General features: G+C 40.4%; 1 protein-coding gene across 8 annotated transcripts in view; it reads left to right on the top strand.

The window, feature by feature from the left end:
- The window catches only part of Syn1 (Syntrophin-like 1), an 88,345-nt gene that overhangs the window by 38,687 nt on the left and 34,964 nt on the right, over nt 1–14,694 (top strand). For all 8 annotated transcript variants that reach the window (XM_067128402.1, XM_067128397.1, XM_067128403.1 and 5 more), the window contains 2 exons: nt 1,767–2,067; nt 10,951–11,089. In XM_067128402.1, coding sequence (XP_066984503.1) covers nt 1,786–2,067; nt 10,951–11,089 — 421 coding nt within the window. In that variant the 5' untranslated portion in view covers nt 1,767–1,785. The remainder of the gene's footprint in view (nt 1–1,766; nt 2,068–10,950; nt 11,090–14,694) is intronic.

Below are 14,694 nucleotides of genomic sequence, written 5' to 3'. Positions count from 1 at the left end.
CCGATTAAGTTTTCGTCTAACACTGAAAGTTTAGGCTATACTAGCGCATTTTTCCAACAACTTTTTATGCCTTGAGAGTTTTGGGGTCTTGTTGGGACAAACCACTCGTTTGTGTTTCTTCATTTGTGTGTTTCTTCCTCCCTTAAATGCAATGCAAGAGGAGACACTTTAGAGACTTGCTGTAAATAAACACATAAAGTGGATGGTTTCAAGTTATCTGAGCCTAGATTCATTTCGAATGCTTATTATGGAGCTTTCAAATTTGCAGCCCCAAGATTGTACATTAAGCTACATATTATGTTAGTAGAATTGAAAAATAACCGAAAAACATCAGGTCTTTCAAGAAAGAATTAAAGACATTTTGTGAGAGTTATAATTATGAGGATTTGACAAGTAATATATTGAGTATGCCTTATAATTTTGTTATTGTCCATGCTTATATGTGTATATGATAAGTGAAAAATAAAAATGCTAGTGCCACAGAGCAGCTTTGGTGGAGTGGAACCAGATGAGAAGCATACTGTCTGGTAATTAAGAAAAAGATGTTGCTTTCACAGGAGTGATAATGAAGTATGTTCCAGGAACAAGGAGCAATAGGAAATTGTAAATACTATATCTATTTCAGAAAATAAATCTTAGGCTGCCCAAAAAGTATTACAGTGCCAATTCCAGGCTACATCTTTACATAACCTAACCTAGCCTAGGTGACTTCATCCCTCCTGACCAGGATGATAACTTAATTTTAGTTCCTTTAGGCATTACAGAACAAGAAGACCGAGGATTTTTGTCTTCAGTGAAGGTTATATAGAATGTAAAAGATATTTCAATAAAAATATTAGCAAGTATAAAGGTGAAAAGGCTTCAGTATTTATGTATAGTCTGTCTTGTGCTCATGAAAAACAGCCATTCTCTTGTTGAAACTTTGCAAGTGAAAAGTGAGAGAAATCTAAAAATGTTAACAAATTGGAATCACTAGGCTCAGTTTAATATGGTAAAAAGTGCTAAAGCAATTATTAAAGACATGAGATCATTAAGTGGGTGGAAATGGCATAGGGAGAATAGACTGTGCATGTTATATGTTTGTATGCAGTTGCTGAGGAGGTTGGAAAGTTACTATAAGAATGTTGAAAAGATTAAATGGGGCCTAGTAAATTTACAAAGCCTTCCCACATCAGCCACTTGGAATCTGACTAATCAGCAACTTGCCCTCCACATTCTATGAGGATAAAGCACTGCAGTTATCAGTATTTGCTCTTTTAATGCAGCTCCCAAGCATTTATTTGGACAAATATAGGCAAGATAGTGTGGGCCATTGTCATACTATAAAAGTATTGTCATCTAGTAAAGATGTTGAAAGATTCATGGGAAACTTTGTGAAACTTGGTTAGTATAAATATGTTCTACAAAGTTTCCCTATTTATGAATCTTTTTGAACAGTTTTATCTAATGCGATATGCTTTTGTGAAAGCATGATTTTGTTTTTCTTACCTTTGATAGAACTGTATAATGGTTCTGCACATATTACAGGTAAATTTTATTATATGCCTCATTAGTGTTAAACTCATCCTATAGTGTACTGTTGATGTCACCTTTAGGTTTAAAGTACAGTTCAGCTTGTGTATGACCTGTTCCTTGCAATAAAATTAGTTATAGAAATAAATGCATTTATTTTGCAACTTTCGTCTACAGTAACCTTTACATGATATTCAAGGTTCTTAGAAAGGAAGCAGCAAGGAAATAATTTGCTTTATTATTATCTTTCACAGGTGATGTGACCACAAGAGAATGGGGGAGAAGGTGGGTAACTTGGAGGTCCTCGTGGGGGGCAACTGGCATGCGGCTCGCCTAACCCTCGAGGGCGACCTGCTTTTTGTCACCCTTACTGACCTAGATGATGTCAATGCACAGGGATCTGATGGTGAGGCTGGACCTAGTGATGTCCCTGAGCCAATTGCAAGCCAGAAGAGAGTTGTCCAGATATGCAAGTCTGACAACAATGGCTTGGGTATTTCAATTAAAGGAGGTCGGGAAAACAAAATGCCAATTCTTATCTCCAAGATATTTAAGGTATGTATATTTTGCTTTTCTTGTTTTCCTTTATTATGCCTTTTATATGTTTGTAATTAATATTCTCAAGTATGATAATTTAACACCAGAACAATAAACTTTACATCACAAAATAATGCGACTTATATGCCCCTTCAGGGAAATTTTCAAAACCACATAACAAGGGAGTTTGACCAAAGAAAATATTTGGCAGTATAGTATTGTTCTCACAGTTTTCCAGTCAAGTTTTTGTGTGTTGTGATTCTGAGTAAAATAATTCCATCAAGTGCTGGAACTGGTTAGATGCAGGTGAGCAAGCTTCCTTCTATAAAGTTTTATATGTTTGTTCCTACATAATCCAAATTCTTTATAGAAGCAAGTCCCATTCCTCTTTCTCACAAGGGGAGAGGGGAAATGGCAACAAACAAATGGCTAACGTAAGTTTTGCTGCCTCTAACAGTTCTTTACTATCATCAAGACACAATAGAGATATGTACTTCTTATTCTATTAGTCTAGATGTCTGGCTGTTGAGTAACTTATGCTCAACAGATTAGAGGCTTTTAGCTCCTACCTATGGTCAGGAAGTGAGGCCAGGTGGTCCGAGCCTCCAGTCAGTTCTAAGACTTTCTTATCCTCCCTCCAAGAGTAAGTCATCCTTATGTAAGACCAAAGTTTGTTCTGTATGTGAACAAATGACAAATTTTAAATCAATTTGTATTTTTCATAACTAACAAACCTTTGGTCTTAACATATATGGCCCACCTCAAGCCACCCCTCATTTTTTCCTGGGCTAGAAGGAAACTGAATTGATGATGCACAGCTGTGGTAAGGCAGGTTGCGCAGCTTCCTCCTTCTCCCCTATTGGCTGATGCCAGTTGCCACCGATTCCTTGTGTCATTTTTAACCAGACTTCAGCTACCGCCAGAGAATTTATCATTATGTTAAGACCGAAGGTTTGTTAGTTATGAAAAATACAAATAATTTAAAATTTGTCATATTTGGTCTGAAAGGTTATGATGTAAAATGAGAAAGATGTTCTTGAAAGCCTGTATTTCACAAGGTCCATTTTAGAATGCCAGAATGGCAAAAGCCTGCAACACTCGGAGCTGTGTTATCAAGTTTGATTAATTTTTCATGATTTTTCTTTAGTACTTTTGGCCTTAAGGCAATTGTTTTTGTGTGAATGACAGGTGTTTTCCTCACCGTGTTATACTGTGTTCTTGTTCCACACACATATGCTCAGGCATCATAGAATGCTTTGTTTCCCTAAGAATAAGATAAAATCAATTTTTTTTATTTAATTCATAAATTTATTTCCATGACTATTCATCTCAAACCAAATTCATATAGTGCTGAAAAATCCCTCAGATTCCAGTACTTGGCTTCAAGCCTAAATTTCATATTCCATTCCATACAAGGGATGGAAATGTGCTGAGTAGCTAGAATTTGGAGGTTCGTATGAAAAAGCATTTGTACTTCATGAACTATTAACTAATAGACAGGAGGAAAAAGAAACAAGAATTGGTACATATTTGCCATATTTGAATCAGTACCTTGCTCCTTCCATTAAGCTTTCAATGGTCTTTGCAGCTTTACCAATAACCAAGCAGTCTTATGTTGTCCCTAAACTATTCTCCAGAACAGTTTCATTAGGGAATGAGAGAGAAGTTTGTCCCTTTGTTTGTCATTTCTGTAGGTAATTCATAATTGCCCAATTCCAGGTAGTGACTGATACAGTACTGTGTGTGGCTTCATCACCATTTCTAGTTTGTACCTATAACCTGGACAGGTACTTAATCCTAAGACCAATCTCTTTTTTTCTCATAATGCAAGGCCATTAAAGAAAATTTTTATATAAGCAACTTACCAAGTAACTACTTAGCTATTATGTTTCATTTGTCGTCAGTTTAAATTTGAAAATTCACGGTAGCGTTCCAATATTTTGGTGTAGGTAACTTGCCCCGCCCACTTTTGGGGAAGGATAGGTACAACACTACTAACAAGCCCAATTTGTTTTTGCCATATGACAGCTTAACATGGTTGTTGACGTCAGCATTCATTTGATTTAATATAATTCACCGAACAGTTGTCATCGTTTTTGGTGAAGTATTCCTTGTCTTGGTAGCGATTGCGCTAATTGTATTAGCTTATTTAGCATGTACTTTTGCCTTTTATTAAGATGTCTGACTCTGGTTCTGCTAGCAGCAGTAGGTTTTGCAGCAAAGGCTGCAACACCAGACTTATTTTAATTAAATATGACTCTCATATCATTTGTTTTCAATGTAGAGGACAAAATTGCTCTTCAGTCTTGGCTTGTGGCATATGCAAAGAGTGGGACCGGTGGAAATGGAAAACCTTGACTAGTTATTTAGATAAGCTTGAGAAGGACAGACAAAGGAGAGCGGCTGCTAAAGCCAAAACTAAGAGTTCAGTTTGTCAGAGTTCTCATGTTTTGCAGCCCTTCCGACTTCTGTAACTGCATTTTCCCCTATCACCTGTCCCCCAACTTCACCTGTGACTCCATTATCCAGCTTGCAACTTTCCGAACCCAATGCCATCGCCAGTCTGGAAGCCAGAATGGACCAGAAATTTGGTCTCTTAGTTAACACTGTAGCTCATATAGGGCCGTATGGATAAGTTTAGTGCCAGTGATTGCGGTGCAAGTGTTGTGTCAGTGGAGGAGGTGACTACTCATCCCACTGACGCTCCTAGACAAAGGTCCCTGTCAAACTTCCCTAAACTTGGGAGGAGACAAACTGTAAGTCCAAGAGAGGTCGGTGGGGTTTGCCCACAGGTAGTTGCCCCCTTAACCGAGCCTGTTGTTTGAGATAACCAGGACTTGACAGACAGCCGCTGGAAAGGTGTTGATATCGGAGTTCATGCCTTTCATCGAGTGATTCAGATCCGGGATCCGATGAATCCAAGTGCAAAGTGAGTCAGAAGCGCAGTTGGCTTTAAAAGTGCATCCATGCCACTGAAAAGGCTGATATCCGTGGCTGAGTGTAATTTTCCAATCCCGTGCAAGCGGACCAGAGATTTGGATCAGAGTCCCAAACCATCATGTAGTTTTTGCGATGATCCATCTAATGTGTCAGCTGCAGTGTCTATGTCAGAGCGTCAGTTTTTGTCGCCCAAGTAGGTCCCCAAGAAATATGTAGACCGTGCTTCAGGATCCAAGGGATTCAGGCATCCAGTGGGATCCAAGGGATCCAGTTTAGTGGGATCTGGAGGATCCAAGTATGTAGTGGGATCTGAGGGATCCAGGCATGTAGTGGGATCTGAGGGATCCAGGTATTTAGTGGGATCTGAGGGACCCAAACATCCATTGGGATCTGAGGGATCTTTGTCTTGCGGGATCCAAAGGATCCATTCATAACGTGGGATCTGCGGGATCCAAGTGTTTAGTGGGATCCAAGGGATCCAAGCACACAGTGGGATTTAGAGGATCCGATGTGCCTGTGGGACCATATCAACATGTAGTTCATGTGTGGTCGTCAGGGTGCACTCACTCTCCTTCCGAGCTGGTGCCAACCTCATCCAGGCATCAGGCGCCACACTTCACTTCCCATTCGGCTCAGAATCCTTCTCTGGAACCGATTCAGCGACGCTTAGACAGCATTCTAGATCTGTTACGCAAACTGACAGTGACTCATGAGCCCAAGGATTTGGCTCTTTCACTTTTCGTTTGAAGAAGAAGACATAGAACAGGATCAGCCTTCTTCAGCCTACGCTTCTCTTTTGAAGTACTTCTTGTTATGTTTTCTGGACTTCTTTTCACCAGCAACTTCATCTTCGCCGAGTTTGGCTTTTATGATGAGACAGCCCATAGAAGCTTCTAGGCTGCCTAAGACGGTTCTATCGTCGTCTTCAAAGATATCTCTGGCAGGCATTGAGAGCTGGCTGACAGAAAAGAGGGATCTAGGGAAAGCAGTATTTTGCGCTCCTCCTTCTCGTTTATTTAAGAGGAGGTACTTTTCGTATGTTACTGGGAGAAGCCCCGTCGTTGGGAGTTTCTGCCTCCTTCCAAGGAGACTTCTCCAGTTTAATTTATTTGTCACGGAGATCTGCTCTCTCCTCAGCCAAGATCTTATTCATGACTTCAGAACTTGACCATTTGACTAAGGATATCTTCAAGGTCTCCAAGATCTTAAGTTTTCTAGATTGGACTGTCAGCGCCTTAGCAAAGAAAATAAAAGACTGTGCCACTCTCCAAGATTTTGCTCCAGACTGGCTGGGAGTGCTCTCATGCACGGATAAGGAGATGAGGGATGGATCCCAGGAGCAGGCAGCCTTCACGGTGGGAGTGCTTAACAAGCGAGAACAGTGGTGTTCATTCGCTTCAAAGGGGGTCACTAATTCCCAGAGATCCCCACTTTTTTTTGCTCCTTTAGATCAGCATAGTCTCTTTCCCCGTGTCACAGTAGAGCATATCGCACTGGAGTTGCAAAAGAAATCTACTCAAGACTTATTGGCTCAGACCACCAAACGTATGAAGGAGTCTGGACGTTATTCATCTTCCTCATCTTTTGAGCCCAGAACGGTTTCACCTCTACAGCAGGCATTTCGAGGCGGTAGAGAAACAGATTCCAGCCCCATTCCCGAGCGTATTCTAGATCCGTGCAACCAGTCAAGAAGTGAGCAGTCAAACCTTCCTCTCACAAGTGTGGATACTATCCTCTGTGTACCAGTGGAGGCTAGGCTTCTACATTTTTGCAGCAAGTTGGAGGACAGAAATGTAGAACCTTGGGTTGTAAAGGTGATCAGAGAAGGATATTCCATCCCGTTCAGGGAGAACCCTCCCTTAGTGTCCTCTCCTATCAACTTGGTGGCCTTCTCTTTACGCTCAGAGAGGTATTTGGCCCTGTCACAAGAAATCTCGTCTCTGCTCACCAAGAGGGCCATAGAAATAGTCAGATGTCAGCACGCTGGGGTTTTACAACCGCCTGTTCGTTGTCCCAAAGTCATCGGGAGATTGGAGACCTGTCCTGGATGTCAGCACCCTGAATTTCTATGTTCAAACTACAAAATTCAAAATGGAAACCACCCATTTAGTTGTGTCTTCCATCTGTCAAGGAGACGAGATGGCAATTTTAGACATGCAGGACACATATTTCCATGTTCCAGTCCAACCAGAAGCCAGGAAGTTGCATGGAGGACCTCAAAGACTCTTCTGTTAACCCAAGAGTTGGGCCTGTTGGTAAACCTAGATAAATCCCAGTTAGTCCAGAGTCAGTTGATTCTATATTTGGGAATGAAGATCAACTCTCGGACTTTTTGAGCTTTGCTGTCCGACAAGAGAATCCAATCCTGCATTCGGACAGTTCAGAACTTCCTCTCTCTTCAGTCATGCTTGGCCAACAATTGGACTAGTTTACTGGGAATACTCATCCATAGAAATGTTTGTTCCGTTAGGGAGACTTCACACGAGGGTGTTACAGTTTTTTCAAAAGGCCAGTTGGCAGAGGAAGATTCTTCCGGACTTGTTGGTTTCCCGATCACTCCCAAGATCAAGGAGGGCCTTCGGTGGTGGCTCGTAGCAGGAAGATTTGCAGAAGGGAAATCTCTACTCCCTCTGAGCCCCAACCTCACATTATATTCAGACGCATCAGATCTGGGTTGGGGGCTCTGCTAGAAAACAAGGAAGTCTCAGGGACATGGTCACAATCTGAAAGAGAACTTCATTTCAGTGTGAAGGAGCTGAAGGCAGTATACTTAACCCTTCAGCACTTTGCAACAGCGACTTTCAACTCCACAGTCATAGTCCACTCGAACAATACGGCAACTCTGGCCTACATAAAGAATCAGGAAGGGACCCACTCCTTTTCACTGTATCAAGCGACCAGAGATCTTTTTATATGGGCACAAGAAAACCAAACCGAGATTGTCACCCACTTTATTCAGGGCAAACTAAATGTCATAGTCGATGAATTAAGTCATTGCAAACAGGTCCTACCCACGGAATGGACACTGAATCCACAGGTATGCACCGACCTGTGGAAACGGTGAGGAAAGCTGTCAGTAGATCTATTTGCAAAGTCAAGGAGAACGTCGAGGAATCACCGACTTCCTTTGTATTGTTTTCCAGCCCCAGACCCTCTCGCTTGGACAAAGGATGTGATGCTCCAGGACTGGTCGAACCTGGATATCTATGCCTTCCCACCATTCAGCATGGTGAGAGATGTAATCAACAAATTTCTCCTACACGACAGGCCACAGGAATCGTTACCAGATCTCCTCAATCTCCTGGTAGATTTCCCAAAACTACTTCCACAGCGATGAAATCTACTCAAGCAACCGCATTTTCACCGCTTCCATCAAGGATTATCCACTCTCGCTCTGACAGGCTTCAGACTGTCAGGAAGCTTGTCAGAGTGAAAAGCTTTTCAAGATCAGCTGCAGAAGCAGTTGCAAGATGTAGATGTCAGTCTTCCTCCAACGTCTACCAGAATAAGTGGGCAATATTCTGCAGCTGGTGCAGAAGACACAGTGTATCATCTACTTCTACCTCTGTAGTGCAAATAACAGATTTTTTACTATTTTTAAGGTCTCCCAAGGATTAGCTACAACCACGATCAAGGCCTACAAAGCGATGCTCAAGTCAGTATTCAGACATAGAGGTCTGGATCTGTTGACTGATAAAGACATCAGTAACCTCATCATATCACTAGATACTTCGAAACAGGAGAGGTCAAGTTCCATATCCTGGAATTTTGATGTTGTTTTAAAATGGCTCTTAGGTCCTCCCTTTGAACCTCTTCACTCCACATCCCTTAGGGATCTTACAAGGAAGACACTATTTTTAGTTGCTCTACACTTGTAGGCGCGGTCTGTTGCTCTACTATGGGGTTCTTAGTGAAGAATGAAACGCCGTCTTTTCCCTGGCCCCGTTCATTCACAATCAAAGGTTTAACGGACATTAGGTCCTACAGACCAAGAGAGGGCTCTTTGTCCAGTAAGAGCATTAAAGTATTGTCTGGAGAGGACTAAGAGAATCAGAGGCGCATCTCCTAACCTCTGGTGATCAGTTAAGGATCCGACCCGTCTTTTATCCAGGAACGCATTGGTGTTCTTGAGAGATGTGATTTCCGAGTTGCATATTAAGATTCAAGAGGAAGACTTGCCAATTTGCAAGGTTAAAGCCCGTGAAATTAGGGCAGTAGTGACTTTGCTTTCCTTCAAGCGGAATTTATCCCTCTCTGCAATTTTGCAGTCCACCTTCTGGAGGGTAAGTCAGTGTTTGCGAAGTTTTATCTACGTGATGTTGAAACTGTTTATGAGAACTGCAGTACCCTTCGCCCATTATCCGTGGCGGGCATGGTGTTGGGGGAGGGAGGATAGGGGGTATTCTCACATTACTGTATCCACTCACCTTGAATTTAGGTTGTCGAGTTTTGGGAAGTTGGGGGCTACTGAGTACCTGGAGCACCCACCGTTCGTTGTGTCTTGTTATAAATGGGTTATGGTAACTGGTTTTATATGGTGTATGTGTAACTTGATTTTATGGTCTGGGTTTTGGTACTGCACCCAGGGCAAGGGCTTTTGTGTTTTATTGTATGCTTTGGCAGCCATCGGAGTACTTCTCAGCTGCAAAGCCCCGCTGATGTAGAGGTGCCTCTGGCTTCACTGTCATGCCACTACGGTCAAGATGAGCTGTGTCAGAGGCAGTATTTTCCTGCTGTAGCTCTCTCACCAGGTAGGTTACAACAAACATTTTGTCAATGTTAACTAGCTATTTCCAAATTCAACTCCATTCATGAGTGTCTTTTAAGTAGTACATGCCCATGCTTCCCACCTCCTGTCAATGGAGGATTCAGCTATGTAGTTACTCGGTAAGTTACTTATATAAAAATGACATTTTTATGATAAAATAAAGCTTTATATATACTTATCAAGTAACTACATGACCAAAGCCCTCCCTCCCCTCTCATGGGCATAGGGCATAAACAAATTGGGCTTGTTAGTAGTGTTGTACCTATCCTTCCCCAAAAGTGGACGGGGTGAGTTACCTACACCAAAATATTGGAACTCTACCACAAATTTTCAGAGAATTATTAGTGTGTAAAACATTATGTATGTTATGCAGTCTTTTTTCCTTTTTTTTGAGGGAGTATTGCATTGGGATATAAATTCAGGTTTGTGGTATTATTTCAACAGTGATAATGTTTGTAAAATCAGGGTAAAATCTTTGTGGCTTTGTAGATTGAATTGTAATGGGTAAATTCTGTCATACCTGCGCAATTTATGTTCCTGGAGAGGTCATGTTATTTAAAATCATGTTATTTAAATATGATTTTCCAATAAGAAACAATATTAGTAAGGAGAGTTATGTTCCTGGTCTCCTGAGAGTTGTCTGAATTGAAGGGTATGGTACTATCTTTTAAAAGACGTATTACATTACTATAACCTGTAAAGAAATACTGTATTATTAAGACATTAGTAAGTCACATAAACAACAATAAAAACATGAGTTTTCATGTTACTGTACTGTAAATTTTGTACTGTCTGTGTGCACTCGTTGTTTACTGTTGACTGGTCGTCACCTTGCTTGACTATAATCCTTAGTCAACTGAACACTTAAATTTGCTGTATGAGACTTAGTTTGCTTATATCCATAAATATTTGCTTGTGTTAAAACAAAAATGTTTTATTTAAACTCCTGTCACTGAAGATGTGACTAAACTTACCTTGACATCTTCAAAATCTTATGCAACTTTTTCTTTTATTTTATATCTCTGCACTTTATGTATAATTTTTTTAATTTTCATTTTAGTCAGTTACCAATCAGAGAAGAGTATTGAAGTGGTGTATGTCGTACTTTGGAAAAATATTTTTATAATAAAAGTACTGTAGTTTAGTACTGTAAGTAAAGGTGTTTTCAACTCCATTAATGTCGTGTTTTGCAGGGAATGGCAGCTGATTTGACCGAGGATTTGTATGTAGGTGATGCAATTCTTTCGGTGAATGGGGAAGATCTCAAGGAGGCCACTCATGATGAGGCAGTGAGAGCTCTGAAGCGTGCAGGGAAAGTTGTCACACTTGAAGGTAATGCCTTGAGTGGTTTTTTATTGATCTAGTTATTTACATTTTTCTGGGAGATGGTAATAGTTACAATAGGATGAACATTTTGGTTATTCATTTTGTCATTTATAACTAGGGTAAGAGAACTAGACTTCAAATTCATCATGACTGTTTTTGGTGTGATATGCTTTTGCCGAGTCACTAGATACATACGAGTACTGTACCTGAAAAACGTTAATTGCTAACGTATACTGCACATACAAAGTACCACAGTAGTTATTACAGTTGCAGTTGATTTTAGCCATAGCAAATTGTTTTGTATTTCACATTGTAAAAGTTTCATCTTTGTTTTGTAGTTCATTAGGATGTAGTAAAGTTTTCTTTCAGTTATCAAAGTTCATCATAAACTTAGAAGTGAGGCAGAGCTTTGATGCAGCATTTACAACACAGTGTGTGTATTTACATTTGTTAGTTAAATTTTTGCATGAGCCTTTGGCTTGCTGAATTGCTGTGTGGTTGCTTTGTATTGTTTGTAGAATAATAAACACAAAGGTTTGTTGTTTTGTAGATGTAGTTGGTAATGAGGCTTTGTAGAATGATAATAAACAAAGGTTTGTTGTTTTGTATATGTAGTTGCAATGAGTCTTATTTTAGTAGGTTTAATAATGCTGAAAGACATAAAAGTTGAAACACTGCAGTTTCAGTTTTAAACACAAGTATTGTTCTTCAATTATCCAGTTGAAATCTGTCAAGGAACTTTGCTTGGCAAGTTCACAGTTTGTATTTTGCTTAAACACGGGCATATTTCAGTTCTCTTAGAGAGTGATATTTCCACAAATTTTTTGAGTCCATTAATATTCCTTTTAATTTTAATTATTTCGGGAGACATTTAGCTGAACCGTGGGCCTGTTACTCATTATAGTAGGAAAAATTGCAAAGTACTTTACTCAAATATTTGGGCTTAAGGTGAAATTTTCTAGATCTCCAAAGTTGTGCCTATAACTACAATTTGATGTTCTTATTTGAGACTCTTGTAAGTAGTAACAAGTCAGAGGTTGAGTTTTTAATCCTGGGGTTTGATTGCCCTGATTTTATTTATCATCATAACATCCCACATGTGCAAGGTATGGCTGTATACGCTAAGTCTGGACAACCTATTTATCATCAGAAAAATTTTGGAGTATAGTTGCCATGAAGTTCTTTATTTTAAAATTTTCAGTAAATTCTACAACGTTTATGTATTTGCTGTTTACCGCAGTCCAAATAGCGATTATTCTATATGTGACTCCTTTGGAAGGGATTAATATGGCTCAGTCACAGGATTCAATAACTTCGTTTGTTATTAGTGGAGACTGTAATGCAAAGCACAGCAAGGGGAAAAATTCAAATTCCACAGATCAACATGGCTGGTCTGCTCTTGAGTTCTGTGTATCCTCCAAGTTTGTCCACCTAATTGAGGAACCCACACACATTTCTGGTAATAGATTAGACCTCATATTCACAGATGTTCCAGATATTGTCAAGTCCAAGGTCTCTGAATATATATATATAGGCACTTTTGGTCATTGCGCCATTGAGTTGGACATATCTGTCAATCAGTATATATTCCTGATTTTACCATTGGAAAAATGGTCTGGCTGGAATGCAGAGCCAATTGGGATCGCATTATTGAAGCTTGTCAGGCACTTAACATTTCAGTTGCTATATTAGATCCTGATCCCAAGAAGAAGTTAAATGAAATGCTGACGGCTATTTTAATCAAGTATGTTCCTAGAAAGGTCATCAAGCTTAGGACAAATGGCCAGCCTTGGTTTAATGATACTTGTAGACAAGGCTACCATGACAGACCAAATTCAACGCATGTAAACAAAATCGTTCAAATGAAAATCAGTTCACCATTTTTGTTGAGTCTCGCCATGCTCCAAATAGAACTTACCATACATCAGAGAGAAATTACAATAATTCCGTGAAGAGTGATTTGAAGGAATTACTCAGTCCCATCTGTGGTGGACCAAATTGGCATTATCTATCTTTGGATCAGGCTCATCTTCCATCCCACCACTACTAATAGGTGATGGTAGATTGGTTACTGGCCCTAGTGAAAAGGCTGAGCTGCTTCATCGAGCTTTTGAAACTAAGCAATCAGCTGAGGATGTCCCTCTCCTTGATACAAAATTTGCATTTCGCTCCAGGAATGTTAAGAAAATTCTGGATACTTTTGATAGCTGAGCAGAAAATCCTGATGGTTTCTTCCCTTTGTTTTTTAAAAAAGTTTCCGATGTGTTATCTCTCAAGAATACTAGATTCTATAGATTTTTATGTCAACGTAGTATCTTTGTGGATGTGCACAAGCTTAGTAATACAGTGCCTGTTCCGAAGGGTGGCATATCTGCATACTGCAGTAACTACAGGCCAATCTCTATTCTCCTTGTGCTCTCCAAAGTTGCTGAAAAACTTATTTTTAAGCCATTGTATAAGTAATGTGGAATCTAAAGGATTGTTCGTTGATAGTCATTATGTATACAGGAAGCAGTTAGGTACCTATGATGCCCTTCTGGACTTAAAATGGGAAAAAGCACGTTAAATGAAGAAGAAGAAGGTGCCCTTCTGGACTTAACATGCCATTTGCAAGGGAACCTTGATAAGAGTTTTGATTGCAGAGTAATTCAAATAGATTTTAGTGTTGCTTTCGATTTAGTAAATCACAAGGCACTTATTTATAAACTTCAGAATCTTGGAGTTGGTGGATATGTTTTGGGATCTTTAGTGAACCAAGACCTATTGTGTCTGGAGTTCCACAGGCAGTGGTCTTGGTCCACTGTTATTTTTAGTGTATACGTACAAGGGGTTCTTGCTCGGCCCCCCCTGAAGATATTAAATTATTCTACAGAGGGAGGTTCCACAAACGGTATAAAGACGATGAAAAAGCCCTGAAAAAGGAGCACGTCGCCCCCACCGACCCAACGAAAAATGTACAATTGATTATTTACTGTGCCAGCAAGAAGACAAGCAATCTTATTATGAAGAATAACCCCGCCCCTTGACAGGAACCGCTGAAGAAGACCAACATGGTATACCGGTGCAAATGCCCTTCGCGAGGATGTCCTGCGACCTACATCGGAATGACCACCATGCGTCTTTCGAAACAGATTTCCTGTCATGCCCAAGAGGGGGCCATTTTCAACCATGCCAGAGACGCTCACAACCTTCATGTCCGGCGTAGTGATATTATCAATTGCTTCGAAATGATAGATCAAGCCCCTGACCACCGAAGACTACGGATACTAGAGGCACTGCATATAGGAGCAGAAAAACCTACCATCAACACTACACAAGAAACATATCTGCTTCCGACAGCGACATGACGCCCTATCACAGTGCCTCCAGACAACATAACTATCAGAACATCCCAGCAAGACATTGAGAACAGCAGCAACGAACAAGACCCTCCTGACGAACCCCCTGATGGAGGACGTGACCTTAATGAAGCTATAAATGCACTCCTCCACAGGGCACGTCTGAGATTAAGGCCGAGAAACCGAACCATAGGGCATCGTGACGAGCAACCAATCAACTCAACGCTCTGAGATTAAGGCCGACCGCTGACAAACCGCCAACATTCAATGGGA

This window comes from Macrobrachium rosenbergii, chromosome 26, assembly GCF_040412425.1.
Source record: "Macrobrachium rosenbergii isolate ZJJX-2024 chromosome 26, ASM4041242v1, whole genome shotgun sequence".
Classification (NCBI taxonomy): domain Eukaryota; kingdom Metazoa; phylum Arthropoda; class Malacostraca; order Decapoda; family Palaemonidae; genus Macrobrachium; species Macrobrachium rosenbergii.
Note: the sequence above shows the minus strand (reverse complement) of the source record. Positions and strands in the feature narration are given on the sequence as shown.